Source organism: Condylostylus longicornis, unplaced genomic scaffold (genome assembly GCF_029603195.1).
Source record: "Condylostylus longicornis isolate FDR11 unplaced genomic scaffold, ASM2960319v2 ptg000135l, whole genome shotgun sequence".
NCBI lineage: Eukaryota > Metazoa > Arthropoda > Insecta > Diptera > Dolichopodidae > Condylostylus > Condylostylus longicornis.
In genome coordinates, this window is record NW_026578103.1 from 14,595,600 (window position 1) to 14,617,374 (window position 21,775).

The 21,775-nt window shown below is 22.4% G+C and overlaps 1 protein-coding gene across 2 annotated transcripts in view; it reads right to left on the bottom strand.

Annotated features, from left to right (window-relative positions):
* Positions 1–483: 483 nt before the first annotated feature.
* Positions 484–21,775, bottom strand: part of LOC129615145 (uncharacterized) — an 85,922-nt gene continuing 64,630 nt past the window's right edge. For both annotated transcript variants that reach the window (XM_055530223.1, XM_055530224.1), the window contains exons 3-7: positions 10,443–10,838; positions 9,988–10,329; positions 9,444–9,875; positions 4,357–4,387; positions 484–2,643 (exon numbers count right to left, since the gene is read on the bottom strand). In XM_055530223.1, the coding sequence (XP_055386198.1) occupies positions 1,542–2,643; positions 4,357–4,387; positions 9,444–9,875; positions 9,988–10,329; positions 10,443–10,838 (2,303 nt within the window). In that variant the 3' untranslated portion in view covers positions 484–1,541. The remainder of the gene's footprint in view (positions 2,644–4,356; positions 4,388–9,443; positions 9,876–9,987; positions 10,330–10,442; positions 10,839–21,775) is intronic.

The following is a 21,775-nucleotide window of genomic DNA, read 5'->3' on the forward strand; positions in this document are numbered from 1 at the left end:
GTTCCAAATTTTATTGCAAATCTTTAATCAATTAAGGATTTTTAACAAATTTTGATAATCTTAATTTTTATTTTATTTCAAGATAATATAAACCATTCATTTATATTTTAAATATTATTTTTATTTATTAGTTTTCCTTTTTTGTTTGTTTCTAAAATTATTTAATTATATAAAAATACTGTTAATAATATCCGGTAATTTCGATAGTCTTAATGAAAATAAAAAACTTATAATATTATTAATACGTGATGTTTTAATAAAATTAAATATTCGAATTGATTTTTATTATACAAAATATAACTTATAATTCTAATATTCTACTCAATTTATATTGAGATTATTAAAGAAAAATTATTTTTATTAAATATATTTTTTCGTTTGTGATATGCAAATTGTAATTATTTAAGAAAATAGTGTTTATAATAACAATATTTTCACCTCCATAACAATAGAGTGAACACCTTCATTACAGTATCGAAAAAATTAACAAACTATACATATATATATATATATATATATAAATTTTTTTTGTTTAAAAATTAAATTTTACTTTTTGAATTCAATTTATTTTTGATTTAATAATTTCTTTATAAAATCAGAAAATTTATTATGGACATGAACCAAATTAAAAGTTTTGCATTTGTGTTAACAATAATAATATTTTTTTACGGCAGAATTACTTAAATGTTCGAAATGAAGGAGGTGTTATGAGCCTTCCAGGCGGCATTTGAATTTTTAATTGTGTATCAATTTTTAAATATATTATAAATATACATACAATATTATTTATAAATATTTCGAATAAAAAATTGTTTTCGTAAAATTTTGCAAAATCAATTTTAACAAAAAAAAAAAATATGCTTGCAAATTAATATTAGACAACATATATTATAGTATAAATTGCACTATGTACATAAATCTTGAATTTTTATTATTTTGTATAAAAAACAAAACAAATTTATTACAATAAAAAATAACAATTTCTTCCTTATTTTTTTCAATACAGTAAACAATATTAATAAAATATTATTATTTATTTACACATTAACACTAAATAATAATTTCGAAACTGAAGAAATTAATAATAAAAAAAAAAATAATTATAATTGTTTATTTAATATTTTTTATTAAATATCCCTGTCTTCAAAATTGCAGTAACCATATTAATACACAATTCAGCAATTAAAACTAATAAGCTGAATTGTGTTTTAGTGCAGTATTACATGGAATTCCCTTTAAATATAAATATCTGGATTGACTGCAACATTATATTATTGCAATATGAAACTCAAAATATAAAAATAATTTATTTCAAAATAAAATATACAAAATAAAAAAATTTAAAAGTGTTATGGTGTAAATAAAATGTAAAAAATTAAAAATTTAATTTCAAAAATATTAAGTCAGCCATTTTATAATAAAATTTCGAAATTTAAAATATCGAAACATAATAAATTTTTGTCCATTATACAAAAGATTTTAAAAATCTATAACTTAAGGAAATTTTATTGTACAAAACAAATTATAAATAAAATTAAATTTCATATTTCTGTTTCGAATGGTTTCGTTGAATCAACTGGTATTTTTGTCTTTGTAGTTATTGGAGGAATTGTTGATTTCGAATTTTCTTCCACTATATTATCATTAACTTCATTATTACTTTGATTTTCAATTGTTTTTTTATTATTTGTTGGTTTTTCAGGGACTGGAGGTGGTGTACGGAAATTTGATAGAATACGTGCTTGCTTCTCTAATAATTCTCTTTGATCTTTTGGTATCCATTTTGATAATCTTGATTCAACTGATGAATCTCCAGGTATAACAGTATTACCAGGTATTCCAAGTTCATTACCACGTGTCAATAAATCAATTTTACTATTACGAGATGGTGATGTTATACTACTATCAATATTTTGATTATCATTATTATTTTGTAAATTATTACGTCCAGAACTAGTTGTAATTACATCTGGTGGTTGTGTTTGATTATATTTATTTGTATCATCAATTTTATTTTTATTTTTTAAACGGCTATTTAATTCATTAAGTAAAATATCATTGTTAATATTTACATTTGATGGATCATCATTTTGATTATGTAACATACTACTTGTAACTAATTCAACATCATCTTTAGGATTATGTAATGGTTGTTGACGATTTCCTTGATAATCGGATGCTCTTTTTAAGCCAACTGCTTCGGCATATGAAGCGGTACGATTTTGTGCTGTACGATTTTTCATATTTGTATGCCTTAATTGTGGTGAAGAATTTGGTTTCTTATTTTTTGAAAATCTTTTTTCACCACCCTTATCATTTTTATCAATTGGAACGGTTGTTGAATTATAAACAGCATTTTCAGAATCAAAAAATTCACGATTTGTAGTTAATGTATATTGAACGTTATCATTATTGTTTTTATTAAATAAACCACAACATATTGTTGATGGTGGTTTTCCACCATCATCTGACGATTGATTATCATAATTATCTTGATTATTTTCAATTTGAATGACATTCGCATCATTCGATTGATTTGGTAAAAGTGATACATTAGGATCTCCGCCACCATTATTACCTTTTTTATTTATTTGTTTATTAGTAGTATTACCATTATTCTTAGTATATTGAAATTCATCTGGACTGTATGTTTACATATTTATTATATTTACATTGATGTTTATATATATGTATGTATGTAAATCATATGTAATATAATAATTCAGAAATTTTAGTAATTTAATTAAAATTTTTAATAATTAAATTTTTTTTTTATAAATCCGCCACGAAGAAATAACAAATAAAAATAAAGAAAAATGTATAATTAAAAATTAATTTTATAAAACAAAAAAACGGAAATCAAATTAAAATATTAAAAAAAACTAGATATAATTTTGGTCTTTTTTTTTTAATGAAAATAATGTAGATGAATTAATGCTATGATGAAGGCAAACTCTCATACGGACAGGCACAATTTATTTAATATTTTGAACATTTAAATTCTAAATACACAAATTGAGAACAATTGTGGATTTAATACAAAAAGAGAAAATATTACACTCGATTTGTTGCATACTTTATGCCCATAAAAGGCCGTTTATCCCAAACATGTTTTTGACAATAGAGAACCGATGAAATTTTTCCAAAAATTAAGTCTTTTTCCAAAAATTTTTAAAGGAATCTTATTAAGTAACATATGTTATATGTAATATACCTTTTATAACCGCATCTGACCAAAATAACATATTAAAAAAATTAAGAAATTTTTTATCCAAAAATATTAAAAAAATTTTAATTTAGAATTTTTTCTTCTTTTAGAATTCTCTATTGCTCAAAAAACGCACTCAAAATAAACTTTTCTTACAACATCACACAGTAAATTAAACAAATCAAATTAATAAACTTTTAATATCATAAAAATTCTAAAATACATATTTAAAACAAATCTACTCTTTAAAATACTTGAGGTATCTAAAAAAAAATCCACATATAAATAAAAAATTATCAAATATTTGAATCGATTATTAAAAGAGGGAACAAGCATTCGTCTTCTAATTTAATTAAAAATCAATTTTTTAAAATAATTGTTATAACAAAAAAAAATTATTCTTTTGTTTCAAAAATAAGAAAATTTTAAATGTTGTTTAATTTTTGAAAAAATTTTTAATTAAAAATATATTCAATCTAAATACTACCCCCCAACAAACTAACAAATATTACAATAATATTCTGAAATTATTGAAAACTAAAATTTAAAAGAAAAATTTAAATAAACAAAACTGTAAACAAATTTTTATAGCCCATAAAAATAAGAAAATAAATTATTAATACTATTTCATATAAGAAAAAATACCAAATAAAAAAAATATTTTTTTTCGGAAAAAGGTTTTTAAAATGAATTTCTATATTGTTTCGAAGTTGCGTGACATTAAAAAAATTATAAAAAAAAATTAATACCGTCTAACACAAACAACAAAAAAAAATTTTTTTTTAGCATAAAGTTTTCTAATATTTTTGTTTTTAATTAATTTTAATTTTCAAACACCATAAATAAATAAAAAAATTAGAAGTAATTCAATAATATCAAAAACTCTTTCAATAATATCGTACATAACCTTAAAACTCAACATATTTAGAATGTTTTCAATTAAATGAAAATGAATTTTTAAAAAATGATTATTTACTTAAATCTCTTTTTCTTTTCATCTTTTCTAAATAATTCTAAATTTATACATGAATAATAATTAAAATGTAAACATGAAATTAGTGCAAATATACATAAAAAAAAAAAAATTAATCAAAAAATTAATATACAATTTATTTAATTATAAAATAAATAAATATTTTTACACTTACGTTTCACTTGTAGAAGATTTTGTAGATTTTGCTGAAATTAAAAAAGAAAAGAATCATAGAAAAATTATTATAAATTATTTTGTAAACATTTCTTTGGTTTTATATAAAATATTAATGAAATTAATTCAAAAATATTAATAATTTTCTTTTCAATTATAAAAACCCACATTCTAAAGTACATTTGTTTGTATATGTGTCCAAGAATAGCTTTTTTTATATGAAATTGAAATTAAAAATTTTCATGCAAAGGATAAAAAATTATTTAATAATAATTATAATAATACAAAACAAAATTTCCTATGAATAAAAAAAAAAGATTTATTTAACACATTAATATTATATTTCATTACAATTTAAAAAAAAAATAGATGCCTAGCTAATATTACTTCATATATGTATATATATATATATATATAAGTATATTCATATGTTGTATAAAATATAATATTGATTAAATTTTAATTTAATTAATGTTTATATAAGCAAATTTTATTTTCTTCTAATAAAAAAAATATTTTATTATTATTCGGCAGTTACAGTTGCTATTTCTGAAATTATTTTAATTTTTTTTTCAATATTCTAAAAAACGTTCAATTATTTATTTTTGAATTACAATTCATTACAATATTTAATTGTTTTTAAATTCTAAACATAGCAATATTTAAAGCAAAATTTTGTAAAAAGTTTTTTAAAATTTGTAAAAGGTTTGTTTATAAAATTTGTAAATGATTTTCGAAATTTCTATAAAATTTTAAAAATTTTAAATATTATAAACAATTTTTTATAGTTTTGCAAAAATATTTATAATTTTTCAATGATTTTTTTAATTCTTTAAAGACTTTTAAATATCTAAAGCAAAATTCAAAAAAAAAAAATATTACTTCTTATCCAATATTTCATTTAACTAAAACTTATAAAAAATTCAAATTTTTAATTCAATTTAAGAGGAAAAACAAAATTGCTTCTTACTAAAAACAAAAAATCTTACTAACTCTAAAAATAATTCCAAAAAAAAAAAAAAAATACAATAGGGACGGAAAGACATAATACGAAAATTTCTATTCTTAAATTTAAAAATTATAATTTTTGTGATAAAACAATTATTTTTTAAAAATTGATTAAAAAATTGATTAATTTTTAATTTAATATTATATTCGAAAAATATATTCAAATTGACATTCAAAATTACAACAATGAGATTCAAAGTACTATTCTCTTATTCAGGATTGAGATTGCTTTGCTTAAGCAAAATATTGAGACGCCAATATTAGAAAAAAAGCAAAATTTATATTCGATATTACAAATTGTATTCGATATTAAAAATTATATTCGATTCAAAGAGCATTTTTAAAAATAATGAACACAAATTTAACAACATTATTTTTTAAATTATCTAAAATATTGAATAAAGAAAATTTTTTTGACATTTTCGGCGCTTATTTTTTTTTGTAATGCGAATTTAATTTAAAATACATTATTTATCGTATTTTGAATGTCAAAAGTAGTGTTTATAAAATGTAATTAAAATTTTAACAAAAATTAAATTCTATGCTAAATTGGCAGCAAATTTATTCATTGTATTGGTTAATTTTGAGCAAAAAATAAAATTTAATTTGTAAATTAATTTTTGTAATAATCAATAATTAATTAATTACAAAATGTAAAATAGAAATTAAATAATAAACACTATTCAAAAACAAAATAATTGCATTAAAATTTTAAAATTTTTATATTTATTTTTTTTTCCTTTTTTTTTTCTTGTTTTTTTTTTCTACTAATCCTACAACTAACATGTATGTATAACTCTTTCAAATTAACTCTACAATTTGAAAACACACTGAAGACAAAATAATTAACAACTGATACATTAATAATGATCAATGAAAGTCAATTAAAGACCAGGACAATTTAATTTTTTTAAAACATTTTCGAATTTTTAAAAGAATATTTTCTTTTTCTTAAATAAGTAAAATATTTAAAAACTGGAATATTAGATCAAAGATCGAAGACATTTTTTGGCTTATTTTTTTTTCTGTTATTTTTAACTTATTTTACAGCTATCTATACTTAAAATTGTTTTAAGTCGTTGCCGGGCATTAGGGAAAATTATTTATTTATTTATTTTAAAATTTCAAAAGTTAAAATAAATAAATTTATATTTAATTATAATTGAAATCTAATAAATGCTAATACTTTAGAATAACGTATACGATATTATATACGAAATACGATATTATATACGATATACAATACGTATACCTATATTAAATGCGACAAACATTTCGACGATTTTATTTTGTGACAAATTTCAAAAAAAAAAAACAAATGGAATTAGTTTTTTTTGAAAATTATTTTTAAGCTATTTAAGTATACACCGAAATTATTAATATTAAAATTTTTGTATTTTATGTTTTTAAAATTTCATAAAAAAGAAGAAAAAGAAAAAAGTTAATTATTTTAATGTAAATTGACGTAAAATACATTTTTTTAACATTAAAAAAACTTTTTTAATTTTAAACTGATGTATTTGTATTAGTTTTTTTCTCTTTGCTTCCATTCTGATGTTGGCCATTCGTTGATTTTTTAATATCAGCTTTTTTTTGTGATTCTAATTTATCGGTTACTGGTGGTGTTACTTCTTCTGATTGTTGATTTGGATTTTCACCACCATCATATTCAGTATCTTTAGTATCAAGTTCATCATTATGTTGAATTTGTGCTTCGGAATCAGGACTAATATCAGTGTCTAATGATGCTCCTGTAAAAACAACAACAAGACAAGAACTAACTTTTCATGCGCAACAAAAAAAAAATTTTTTTTTTTACATATTTTTTTTTGTTTCCCTTTTCTTTATGTACTAAAAATCAATAATTTAAAAAAAAAGACAGATAAAAGCTTTTTTACTCAATAATTTACAAAATATTATTAAAATAAAAGAAGAAAATCTAAAATTTTTTTTTGGAATTAAAAGCATTCATGCATGTTTACTTTTAGATGCTTTCATTATTCTATGGGAATAAGGCGAATCTATATGTAACTCAAAATTATTATTTGCAAGTAAATTCAAATTCAATTATTCAAAATCGTTTTTGAACGATTTTGAAGGACTCTAATTAAAACTGACATTTTACAACTCATATATAAATTCTGTTTTATAATTTTCTCATAAAGTTTGCATTGTTGGAAATCATAGTACCTTTTTCCTAAAAGAAAAAATTAAATAAGGTTTTTTAAGATCTTCTTTTTCTTCGTTTTAATTTGGCTATCTTAGAAATTTCCGCATTGAATCTAATTTTAATGGATTCTAAATTTGTATATACGAAAAATTAATATATTGTATAGAAAATTATTCTTATACTGAATACATATTAGAATAAACTGTTATACTGTTCAATATGACTGTTATACTGTTTGATATAACTGTTATACGGCTCAATATAACTGTTATACTATTTAATATAACTGTTATACTGTTTAATATTGTAAAATCTGCAATGAAATTCACTGATTTCAAAGTTAAAAACATTAATAGCTCTCAAATTCCAAAATTTTCTTCTTTTATTTCTTTTGTTTTTTTTTTAATATCTTACAACACTTTTGTTAGTATTTTTATTATTTTTAATAAAAAAAAATATTAATGTATATTCTTTAATACTTTATATTAGTATAATTATTATTATAAAAAAAATAAACCCTGTTAGAGAGAAAAATGTAAAAATTCAATAAGAATTTACAAAAAAATAAACTGTATTTACAAAAAATTTCAAATTTTATACACTTATCCCGTATAACAGAGAGAAAATTTTCTAATGTATCACACATTTTTTATTAAAAATATAAATCAAAAATTTACTCAGTTAGCTCTTGCTGTTGCTGTTTTCTGTTTTTCTCACTTTAATTTAAATAATATTTTCACTAATTTTTTTTTTTATTGAAAATTAATCAACACGAATAAAATATGAAAATATATTATTCCAAACCACGAAATATTAAATTATACTTTTATACACTTAAAACAATTATTACTAAATATTTGTTTACTAAAGTTTTATCCTTCTTCCAATTATTTTCAAAAATTTTTTATGTATTTCAAAATTTCAAAGTAATTTAATAGTAATATTAAAAATAAAACAGAATTAAATGATTACTTTGTGTGCTTTAAAGTAGTTTTAAAACATAATTATGTGATAAAGAAAATAAAATTAATTAAAAAAAGGTATCCATTATATAAAGAAAGTAATTTTTTTTACATTAATTTCTTAAAATTATAATTTCACACTCACTCTGAATGGAAGAATTCTGTTTTAAATAAATAATGGAATTAAGTATATATCCAAGGAGAATTCTACAAACTAAACCAGTTCATCGGATATATTAAAATTCAGGAATTCTTTTGTATTAAAAGAACTTTTATAAAACATTAATAGTAAAGTTAAAAAACTTGAAAATATCAAATCACAGTAGATATTAAATTTCTTTTGATAATAAACGTATTACAAGATTGTATAACACTTCAAGCTACTACAGAGTGATTTGAAAAAGTTATATGTTATATAATAGCAAAGAACCTAGTGAAATAAACTTAAAAATATTTTAATTGAGTAAACAAAGTCCATAACGGAAGGGCGTACTTTGTTTTGCAACAAAAAATTTTATAAAACACAGAAAAAAAACGATCTTTTCCGAAATTCCAGCCTTTAAAATTAAAACTGCAAAACTAAAAACTACGAAATAAATGTAGAACTATAAATTAACGTTTATGTTTTGCAGGTTTAACTTTAAGAGCTGAATTTCAGAAAACTTTTTTGAAATTTTCAAAGTCAAAATGCCATATTTAAAAAAAAAAAGTTCATATACTCTATAAAAGAATTCAAACACCTTCTACACTTATAGGTTAAAATTTTAAAAAAATTCTACTTATAATTTTAATAAAGTTAAAGAGAATAAAACAAAGTAAATATGAAAAAAGAAAACGATAACCAAAATGACATTCATATAAATAATGAGAAAAGTTATACAGAAATAAAGATTTTATAAAAAAAATTTCTTTCACTACAAAAATCAATAAAGAAAAAAGAAAACTTACGGGCAAAACACCATTTTCCTGTCATTCTGGCAAATACAATCAAAAGTATAACAATCAATAGTATTGCAAGTACGACTACGATTCCAACAATTGCACCAATTTCAAGACCTTCAGCTGGTGTATCAGCCGAACTAATTCTAACACTAAATTCAGCTCTACCAATTTCATTAAAAGCTGACAAATAATATGTTTTGACTAAATCTTCGACCATAAGCGGTGATATTGTTAATGTTGCATTATATAAATTTGGTCCAACTTGTTGTAATTCTGGTGCTATAAAACGATCTCTTGTACCACGTTCTTCAATAATATCACCATCAATTTTCCATTCAATACGTGGTCGTGGATTTGATTTAATTTGTACGGTAATTGAATTTGATTTTTCTAATTGTAATCCATAAATATCAACTTCTCGTTGTCCAGTTGGTGCATCTAAAACAAGAAAGAAAATATTTTTATTTAATTAGCATCAAATATTTTTTATCATCAGTTTATAATTAAATAAATTCATGGGTTTCAAGAACATAAAAGAATAAAAACTTACATTTAACTATCAATTGTGTTGTAGCTTCGGCAATATTTCTTGTTGCCTCATGTATTGAACGACAAACTAAAAATTTTCCGTCATCTTCAACTAATATGGTTCTTTCCAGTTCTTGTATACTTGTAAATAATTGACTTGAAAAATCTTCTTGTGTTTCGAAACGATGACGTGGATTCATTGAGTTTATTGGTAAATACTGTTCACCATCTTTAATAAACCATTGGATTTGAGCTGGTGGACGTCCATCTCTAACAATACATTTCCATGTGATTCTCTGACCGACTTCATATCCATTCCGACTTGGTGGTCCTTCCTGTTCAATAACTGGTTCTAGTGGCGCTCCTTAAAAAGTCAAAAATTTAAACATTAATAAAAGCATTCAAAATATTTTTTTTCTAATACACAGTACGTTAGTTGTGTAGAAATTTATTTTTAAAAATTTTATTCTTTCTTACTTGCAATGAAAAGATTAACTAATCCTGAAAATTCATTTGGTCCAACAGCTGCTGAACATGTTATATTGCCATTTAATTGTTCTTGAACACTTTGAATTCTAATACCACAATGACCATTATCTAAACCATTTCCAAAATATGCTATATTTGGATCTGTCGAATGAAATTTATCTGATAACACATAGGTTTTTATTCCATTTGGTTCTAGAGGACTTGGTACAACAAATCGGCAATAATCAAATTTCCCTGGATTTTGACATATTATTGTTGCAGAATCACCAATTGCTGCAACAACTTGCCCACTTGCTCTATCTCTATTATTTATATCTAATACAACTTGTGCATCTTTTTGCTGATTCTGTTGTGATTGATAAAATTGTTGAGCACATGAAAGCTCTGAAATCAAAAGAACAAAAATTATATTGATGTAATTTTAATATAAAAAAAAATATTTATTAATAAAAAAGATTTAAAAAAAATTCTGAACAGAAAGGTAAAAACAAATTCATTTTCGAAATCAGAGAATCACTAAATTTATTTTCGATAAATCAATTGTTTACGGTAGTTCTGCCTCCATTTATAATGAAATTATAATTATATTTTTATAATACAGGCTGTATAGGTTCAACTTTACGTTAATCTTACTCAATATAAAACAAATTCCCTTTAAGAAATGAAAAAATTTTGTGTTCGTAAAAACAATTGTACGATAGTATAACAAAATCATTATAATGTTGTCGTACATTTATTTTCTGAACCAGCTGAATCTTATACGTTTGCAGGCTAAATTTGTGCAAACTTATTTACACATTCTCGCAATCGACGTCAAATCGATAAATTTTAAATTTTTTCTACGCTTTTCTTTACATCAACGATATTACATTGGGAATACATATTCCGGTTTATTGATACTATCGCATCAATAAGAGAATAAGTATTTCGAAATCTATTCGCAAAAGATTCTCAAATCAGTAAGTAATTTTCGCAGTAACTCTATACAATATTATGAAGAATTAAATGTTACTTAAACGAATCCGTTCCGGTTACCTTACTAATTTCTTCTTGACAACAACTGCATGCTGCGTGCATGTATTTAGAGGCAGATTTAAATGAGTGAACAATTTTCATTCTATAATTACTATACGTATCCATTTATTTGTTTAAACATGTTATTGTTGATTATGTTTGTATTGCTCTAAATAATTTAAATTTCAAATGAATACCAAAAAAATAATCATTTTTTTCAATAAATTTATTAATATTCAAAGCGGAAATATTATTTTAAAAATTGTTCCGATTTATTCTACATTAAAATTAATGATTATACTACAGACATTACCGCCAATATAACGTAACAGATATATATATGACAATATTCTTTAACATCATAATAAGGCTGCTGTACGCAATACATTTAAAATGAATCATTTAATTTTCTATGAAATTAATCTGTCAATGTGTAAACATTACCTATACAAAATTGCTCTTAAAATATGCTTGAATATCAAATTTTCCGATATTTTTCCATTTCCAAAAGCTTTAGTATATAAATGAGTAATAAAATTTTATGAAATTTAAAAAAAAAAAACGAATTTGATATTAAAGTTAAAAGCTTTCAATATTAGTCATTATTATTGTTATACTAAAGTAAAACTGTTACTGCACGTGTAAGCAAAATGCCGGAAATTTCGTTCAAGGAAAATGTACAAATAAAATTCTAATGGAAAGAAAATATTTTAGCAATTTTAAAGGCTTTTCCTCATAAAAATCTAATCATCATATTATTAAATTTTTCAAATTAAAAAGCTTATGACATAATCGATTAACAATTTTAACTTTCATAATTTAACAGATTTTCCCCCACTATGCACTGCTATCTACGTTTTAGATTTTAAATTAAAAAACAACAAACGAGATTTTTTTTTTGTTTTTATAATAAATCTTATTATTTACGTGCCAATCTTACAAACTATTTTGATATAAAACAAAGTTCACATACATATAAATTCAAACTGAAAGAAAATTTTTGTTATACATGTAAAAACTGCGAAAGTCTGTTTTGGTAATGCAATAGTACAGTTTCTTGTTTAAAGAAAGTCTAGAGCGCATTTTGTTTTAAAGACACTCACTTTCTTTTCTTCATATTTTTGTTTACTTTTTTGTGTTTCATTTTTAATATTTTGTTTTTTCAAAATTTTCTTTTCTAAAACAAAAAAAATTTTTCTATTATAAAGTTTGAATGAATATTTTAAATTGAAATTTAAATAAAATTTGCGAAAAAATAGAGTTGGGTCAAAGCTAGGCTTTATAGAATAGCACTTTTTCCTTCAACAAATGGAAATACTGATGTTAAAAACAATCTGTTGCATTGCTTAAATTATATACTTTCATATATACAAAAAAATTGCATACATTTAGGATGAATTTAAAAAACGAATAGAAGAAGCGTTAGCATAAGGATCGAATTCAAGGATTAAAATTGCGTGATATTGATAACTATTTTTTTTGAGCCGTGATATTTACCGTCAACTTTTTGCATTTGAAGAAATTTGAAGTTTTAGAATGTTCAAGTACCGAAAATTAAAATTTTACAAAAACAAAAATTTTAAAATAAATAAGGTAAAAATTTTCTTCTAAGTTTCTAGTAAAAATATAAGTTTTGTAAAGAGCCACACGAAAGACGGACGGACAGAGTGAAATTAATAAGTATTCTTTTTTTCAAAATTTTTGTGAAAAAATGCTAAAATATGAAAACCAAAAGTCCCAAAATCTAAAAATAAGTTTTTTTTTTGAACTCTTTTATTATTTTTACAAATAAATTTCTACTACAATTGTATAAAAATCCTTTCATGAAATTCTAATATACTGGCACACATAAGTTAAAAAAAATTTGACAAAATGAAGTATAAAAAATTAAGAAAGTTTTTTCCGCTATAAACTTACTCTTAATATTAATTCCTGGAATTTGTCAAAAAAATCAGAAAAAAAAGATTTTTCAAAATTCAAAAGTTCAAAAATTGTCTAATCGTAAATAAGATTTTTTTAACCAGCTACTATATATGTATATAATAAAATATAAAGTAGGTGATATGGAAATCTTTGCTTATCTATATATGTACCTGATATAGTCAATCGAAATTAAATAACATAAAAATAAATCGACAATTTAGGGAAAGTCCCAAAAAAACTTCAAAATTCTCCAAATATTTTTGAGCTGTATCTTGTTAACTCAATAATTTAGCTTTTGAATAATACAATTCCAAGTATTTAAAAAACAATTACAATTTCAATTAACTCGAAATGTTTTACTTGAAAGCCTAACAGGCTAGCAGGAATAAGGGACAAATATGTGAAATATAACTTCTGGCAATTGGTTCCTAGGCGTAACTACGTAAATTTGAAAATTCTTTGGTATACACATACTAATTGAATTCAAACTATCTCATTGGTATAGAACGACCAAACACTCTCTCTTAGACTATGAAATGAATTAGAATTTTTTTGTAAGAATAACTGGGTGCATATTTTACAAATATCCGAAATTTTTTTTATTATCAGAACTTATTATCATTGCAATACATGCTTGTTTTTGGTTTTAAAAAACCACATAGGTTTTAAAATAGCTGAATTGTTGATTGAATTTATTTGAATTGGTTTTTTCCAAATAATTTTGAAATTTTATAAGGTATGTATTTTAATTTTATAAAATAGAAATGAATTTGCATGTTAAACACACTATAATGAGCTCAATATCACATTAAATTTTAAGCGGGAACATCAATTGAAATATAAGAAAAAAAATTTTTAACTCTTAAAAAACAAAAAGAAATCAAAGTCACATTTTTTTTTAAATACTTGAGAATTAAATTTGAATACACAATAATCATTTACAATGCACCATACATATGTATATGTACACGTATATCAAAATTATATTTATGATGTGCTCGTGTGTTGATGCTAAATTACGAAACAATATAAGAGGCTTAAACAAACATTATTCAATTCTTATTTATTATACACTGTTATTCTATAGAAAATTGCAATTTTTAATACAATATAAACATAAATAACATAAAATTTTTAATATTCCCTCGTGTTTATAGGAAAATTCAAAAAACAAAATATTAATAAACTGCAATAGTGTAGAAAAAAAATAATTATCCTTGAAATAATTTTTAAATTAAGTCAACAAATCTTGACTTAAATCGAACTCTTATACAATTATTTCAATTCAACAATATAGTTCGGCAAATCCCCTATAAAAACAAACTTATATTTTGAACTATAAAATAAGTAATATATAATTTGAATTGAATAAGGTTGCCAGGATGAAAAAATTTCAAAAAAGTGTACAAAATCCTTGATCATATTCATATTAAAAATTGTTCAAACTTCTATCAAATTAAAAATTGTTCAATCGTTTTATTTCGCCAAATTTCAAATTTGAAACATTCAAAGATTCAAACCATGAAATTTTAATATTCAAGTAAAGAGTAACTTGAAAAAGTTCTCTTTTGTCAAAAGTCGAAATCGAATTTCTTACAAAATTCCGATTGAAAATGTGTCAAAAACTTCATGAAAAAATTTCGATTGAAAAACAAAATTAAATTTTATGGAAAAATTGCAAATAAGATCCAAAATTTCATCCAAAAATTTTCCTCGAATTTTTAACAGCATTATAGGATAAATATTTCTTAAAATTTAATGCAAATTTTATTCTGCATATTTGAAAATTACAAAAAAATTCGAATGGCCTTTAATGGTGATATAGAAAAACGACAAACCCTCGGAAAAGAAATCTAATATGGCAATCCTATATAGATAGAATATTAGGCTCGCTAATTTTGACACAAATTGCTCAGATGAAACAAACTCCCCCCCTATACTAATATAATATTTTCTAAGTTTTAATAAACTGGGGTACAAACCAATTGTATTACAAATGAAGTATCGACTTTTATAATATTTATGCATGTACAACTCTTTCAAATAAGCAAAAACAGAAAAGTTTTAATATCAAAAGTGTGTTGTTACAAAGAAACATAAAAAATATTTTTATTTTTGAAAATGAGAATGGACTATTGTTTTTTTTCTTGTTTGCTTTATGGTCAAGGAGACTCTTAATATTTTTATTTTTTACTCTTTCTTTTATTCTTTATTAAAAATTCTAGAACCCAAATCTTATAAAAAATGAAAAGAAAGAAAAATTTGTTTTTAATGGTCTTATAAATTCACAAATTGCATACTATAAAGCCGGCAATAATTTTTCCCCCATTTGGAAAACAAAAAAAAAACATTGCATGCAATTCAAAAGCATTTGTGTTTATAATTAAAATTGCATATTATTTTCTGTTATTGTTTTTTGTTCTTTTTGTTTTTTAGCACATGCATTTTATTTTTCATAAGACATTTTTTGTTGCAAGTCTGAAAAGGCAGTTAAAAAATTTCAAAATATTTTATTACAATTTTTTGATTTTTGTTTTTATTTTATTTTTTTATTAACTTTAATATCGTAAATTCGATATTTTTTTCTTTTCTTAATTTCCGAAAAGTTCTTATGCAGCTGAAAAAAAATTTTTTTTTTTTTATTAATTTTTTAATCACATTGGTGACTTTCATATTTTAAAAACTGTTAATGCAGGAATTTTGACAAACCATTTAATTCCATATTACAAAAAAAATTTTCGAAACGTGCATGAAAAATTGCTGCTTTCCATAAATCTTCAGAATGCAATGCCACAAATCAAAGGCTTGGTAGAGCATTCGATTCGTTTTGACTTTCTTTTTCTTTGCTTATAATTTTGTTTATAAAAGTTTCAAGAGAAATTGTCAAATTTTAAAATTAAATGCCAATGTCAAAACATACAGTTTTGACAATATAAATTTAAAAATTTATTTCATATTATGTGAAAATTTAAAAGTTTGAAAGTGGTCTGAGGCCGATTTAAAAACTGACATTTTTACATTTTGGAAATCAGGGATTCTTTTCTTATTTTCTGGTTTTGCATCCCCTAAACTTTTTATGTTCATAATAAGAAAACGTTAATAAGAAAAAATTTGGAATTATGAAAGTGGTTTTATTAATTAATTAAAAAATAAAAAATTTTCTCCCATTTTTTTATTTTGTTTGTAAAGTCAACATATTTTTCATTAAATAATGTTAGAGTTTTTTTTTCATTCTTTTTCATATTTTGCCGCGGAAATAATTTATATTCTTCTTAAATAAAGTTAACTAGTAAATAATTATGCTATTCCCTCACATACATATTGTATATATATATATGTGAAAATAAAAATTCAAAGATATGAACTCAATATTTAATTGCATAATATTATGAAAAATCCAGATATAATCGGCACATAACCGATCGGAATGTGAAATAATACTTGCAAATTGTTAAAAATTTCTTCTTACTAATTAAATGAAAAGGCTGTAAGTAAACTTGGAAGAAACATTCTAGTTAATAAACCTCTAAAAATCAAAATCTCATTCTGAGTAGAAATTTGCAAAAACGGAAAAATGAACTCAAAAAATAAATAAGAAAAAAAGACTCCATTAATAACTTTGTTCCTTAAATATGATCCAAAATGTAAAATCAATCATTATTATAGACCCAATTGCAGGCACTTTATTACCATGAAAATCATCCTACTTCTTCTTATTGTATAAGTTCTAATTTAACGTATATGTAAAATTTAAGAAAGAAAATGTGAAATTAATTGGTTGTTAAAAGCCAATTGCTGATAACTGCCATATCCAAAAAATTACTTGTATATTAAATTGTATATTAATATACAATTTCCCTTTAGTGAAAATCAAAATATACTTGTATATTAAGTATATTTTGATTTTCACTAAAGGGGCTCAGTCGAAATTGAGATACATGAGAGCACAGACAAACCATTAGAAAAATCCACATCTCATCCATTGAAAACCTATGGTATGAATTGTAGTACGATCACAATACCTCCCATTTTGCATATGCAATATGAAATGCAATAGTCGGTATTAAGGATTTTAAAATTAAAATTAAAAAAAAAGTTTATGTCAATTGTATTAATTTAGTTTTTAATATTGAAAGAAAACTTTAATTAAATGAGAACTTTTAAATAAAATTAAAAAAAAAAACTAATTTAAATTCTTGATATGCAATTTTATAGAATTATTTTCTTATTAAAGGATAACATAATATTACATAATTAATAAAATTAAATTTATCAGTGTTCCTTTCATTTTGAAATCGTGTACTCATGGTATAAAAATTATGAATGTAGTTCATGTTCTAGTTAAAATAATTATGCTTCGAATTTATTATTTTTCTTAATTTTGTATGCCACCTTGTACTTTGTTAAAAGAAGCTTGTGTTTCATAAAATTATTTCCCGCTCAACCTATTAGATCAAATATAAAAGATATTATGCTAGGAATATAATAAGATTTGAGTATAATGAAATTGAATGTACAAGAAAAAAAATGAGAGTAAAATTTTCAACTTTATGCAGAACATACAAATACATAGAATAGGCACAGTTATTAAGAAAATTGTTGAACTATTGGTACTTATTAACTTTTATTACAATATACGTAAAACAATAGATGGTGACATTAAAATTTACAATTTAAATAATTTTACAGTATTTTTTTATCATAATGCAATTTTGTATATCCCGCGACATTTTGAATATAAAAATGCAATATAAAATGCTTTGGAATCGTTGAGTTCCATAGTAAAAAGGTTTTTGAGTCGATTGCAATTTAAAAGTTTATTACGGCAATATATACTTCAAGAATGTTACCAGATACAAAACTCATAATTTCAATTTTATTTGATTGTTAGAAATTGAAAAAGCAAACATAGTATCCGAAAATTAATCAAAAGAATTCTCGCATATATAGTAGTAATTACGTTGCCAACATTATTTACCATAATTTTTTTTTATAGTGATGAATGCAAATTTCAGTATTTTACACCCTTTCTCTACAATAAATTTGAACAGAGGACAGAAAAATCATTAAATCAAGCTGCATAAATCGTGTTTGTGCATTAATTATTAATTCGTAATATAAATGTTAATTTATACAAAATTATTACTTCAGTTTAAAACCCAAAATAAATTGAGTTTTTATGTCAATAAGTAATAATTGCAAACAAACTTTATTACTTTAATAAGTTGCTGAAATTTGCACTTAACTAAAAAAATTTGTAAGTGATTTAATTTTAACTAATTTGAATCTGTTTGAATACGCAAGCTGAATGCATAATAACAAAGTTAAAATAGTGTTAAAAAATAACTACAATTTTGAATTAAATAAGTTAAAACCAAAAAATATTGAAATAAAAGAAAAATAAATATTAAGAGAATTTTAAAATATTCTAGCAAACTTTTCGAAACTAAAAAAAAAAATAATATATTTTTCATGTCCTCATTATTTTTTTAACTACTGTATTATTTATATTATACGTTACACTGTATATTAAGTTGTAACTATACGTATATAAAATATATCAAAAATAAATTTTTAGATCATCTTGCTATGACAAAACTTATGCCATTAAGAAGATGCATATGAATCACTTTTAAATAGCACAAAAATTTATTTATCAACAATCTATCATCAAACTAACAAAGCAGTTTTTTGTATTATGTCACAACACAAGGTCTAATTTGTTAAGATTCAATATAATTTTGTACGAGTAAAATATAAATTTAAAATAATTATAAGACGTGTTTTACATATTAAACAATTTATGTATGTACATAGTATACTATGATATAATTAAGGCATGTCGTAGTATAATATAAATAAAATTTAAACTTGTAATTTAAATAATGTTGCATGTGTCTGGACGTTACTCGTATTATAGTGATTCGGTTTACCCTTTAAATCTAATTACAAAAAAAAATATAACTTGAAATATTGTATAAGTTTTTCATCTTCATATTGGTTATAAATTGCGGATTCAAATAGGATTTTTAAAAAAGTCGATATTCAAAAACAATTTTCTAACATCTATGAATGCAAAAATGTGCAATACTTTCATTTTTTATGCATGCATTACATGTGTAAATACTTTCATTTTTCTTGTTTAGTTTTTAATATTTTCAGATTCATTATATTGTAAATTATGCTAACATGTACTTTATTTAAAAATATAACAAATCAGCCTTAAAACCATTAAAATTAAAATTACTAACCACAGGCCATTTTACATATTTATAAGCAGTTTACAAAATCAGAAATTTAAATTCTGAGCACGTCATTATAGTTGTAAAAGGATGACAAACATAATACTTATAATTTTACACATATTATTTTACAGTAAATTTGCCCTACATACATAAAGCATCTTATTTTCGCGTTCATTCATCTCAGTTTCTGAATGACATTAATTATAAACCTTGTAGTTAAAATCAATGAGATTTCTAACAAAAAAAAAATTAAATATTCATATTATTAATAGAGTTCATCGAATTACTTTCAATTCCAAGACGCTTAATTATAGCCTAATAATAAATTTTAAACTTTGGCTACCGTTAGTAACACTGTTGTTAAAAATTTTAATAAGAGAAAGGTATAGAAAACTGACGTATTTGTCAGAAAAATTTTAAAACTTTAATACATACATACATGTTTTAGTTTGTTTAAAACAATATTGTTCTTTTATAAAAAAATATACCCTTTCATTACCATTCCCGACACAAAGAGACAAAAAGTCAAACAAAATAACTCAAATATTTAAGCAATAGAAGTTAAAAGAGACAGCAAACAGTATAGGAAATTATTGCAATTTCCATTTAAACTGTTTTGATAAGACAATATTGTATTTAAACAGAAGTCAACTGTTAGACAACTGGAAATATACAGCTTGAATTCAGTAAAAGAAAGTTAGATAAAACAGTTACAAATTGATCAAAAATATCAAACAAGTATAATTATCGGTCAGAGGGCAGCCCACGCACTTCCTAAACAAAGTTGGAAACAAACAAAACAGTTGCTCTTGAAAAGGAATATTGCAAAAACGAATATCATAAGAAATGTATAGCAGATATTGCTTATTGACTCGTAAATTCTACAAAAAGAAAAATAGTTTTGGCACCAACAAAAAAGAATAAGCAATGGATTTTGGAATATGAATGACATTAATCATACAACTTGTAGTTAAAATCGATTAAGATAAAGATCGATTAAGACGATTTTCATATCACATTACGCAAAAAGGGCCAAATGCTCATTATGAATATTGGCATCTTCGCAAAATAATGGTCCCTATCATCTATACTATTTTCGAATGCAATAATGAAGAAGCACAAAACGAATATCATTATAAGCATCAGTGGAAACCACAATATAATAGAGTATCGTAGGATAATGCTAGAAAACGAATACAATTGAAACCAGTTATACTTGTACAAATCAATGCTTCAAAAACTAATAATTATAAAAAAAGTCAACAAAAATAACTTTCTAGTTGGAATCACATTTTAATCCATTAGCACTTCAAATTACGTTAATTCTGAATTCGAAATTTCTTCCGCTTGCTGTATCGTATAAAGTAAAAAGGTGAAATTTTTTTTTATTATTTACTTACGAACATTTCCACATACATAAACATAATTATAAAAAAAAAAATGTTTTTATTTATTCAATAATAAATTTGGAAATTACAAAATATCGAAGAGTAAAATACACACATTGTAATCGATAACAATAAGTTACCTACTTAACATATAATTTTCTTGTCTTCTGTTTTTTCTTTCCAGATATATACGAACCACAGTAGTTAAATTTCAATATTCAAAAATAAAATTGTTGAAGAAAAAAACGAAATAATAATTATTACTTTCAATGTGTTAAATACTTAGAGAAAGTTTACTAATTTAAGAAATGTAATGAAGAAAATAACCGTTTTCATTGTAGGTACACCATGTACCTAACAATAGTTATTTCAACCAACACTTCATTATCTTATCACACGTTTTCGTATACAAACAGTACTTTAATAATCGCAGTTTCATAATTGAAATTCTTTTGAAAAAATATTGAAAAATATAAAAAAAAATTAAAAAACTTTCAAAAAAATAAACGTACTTCTTTGTAATTTGTGTGTTTACAAATACATAAATAATATACGATATCTTTTTTTATTATATTTATGTGTGTTTATTTTCATAAGCTCCAAATTAATCTTAGATGAGCTCATGAGCCGAACTTTTAGTTTAAATTATACAATTTGCATATGTAACGTATACACATATATTTACTTATTTGCAAGAAAAAAATTTAATGACATTTTAATATTAACCCTTTATGAATTTATTAAAGCAGCT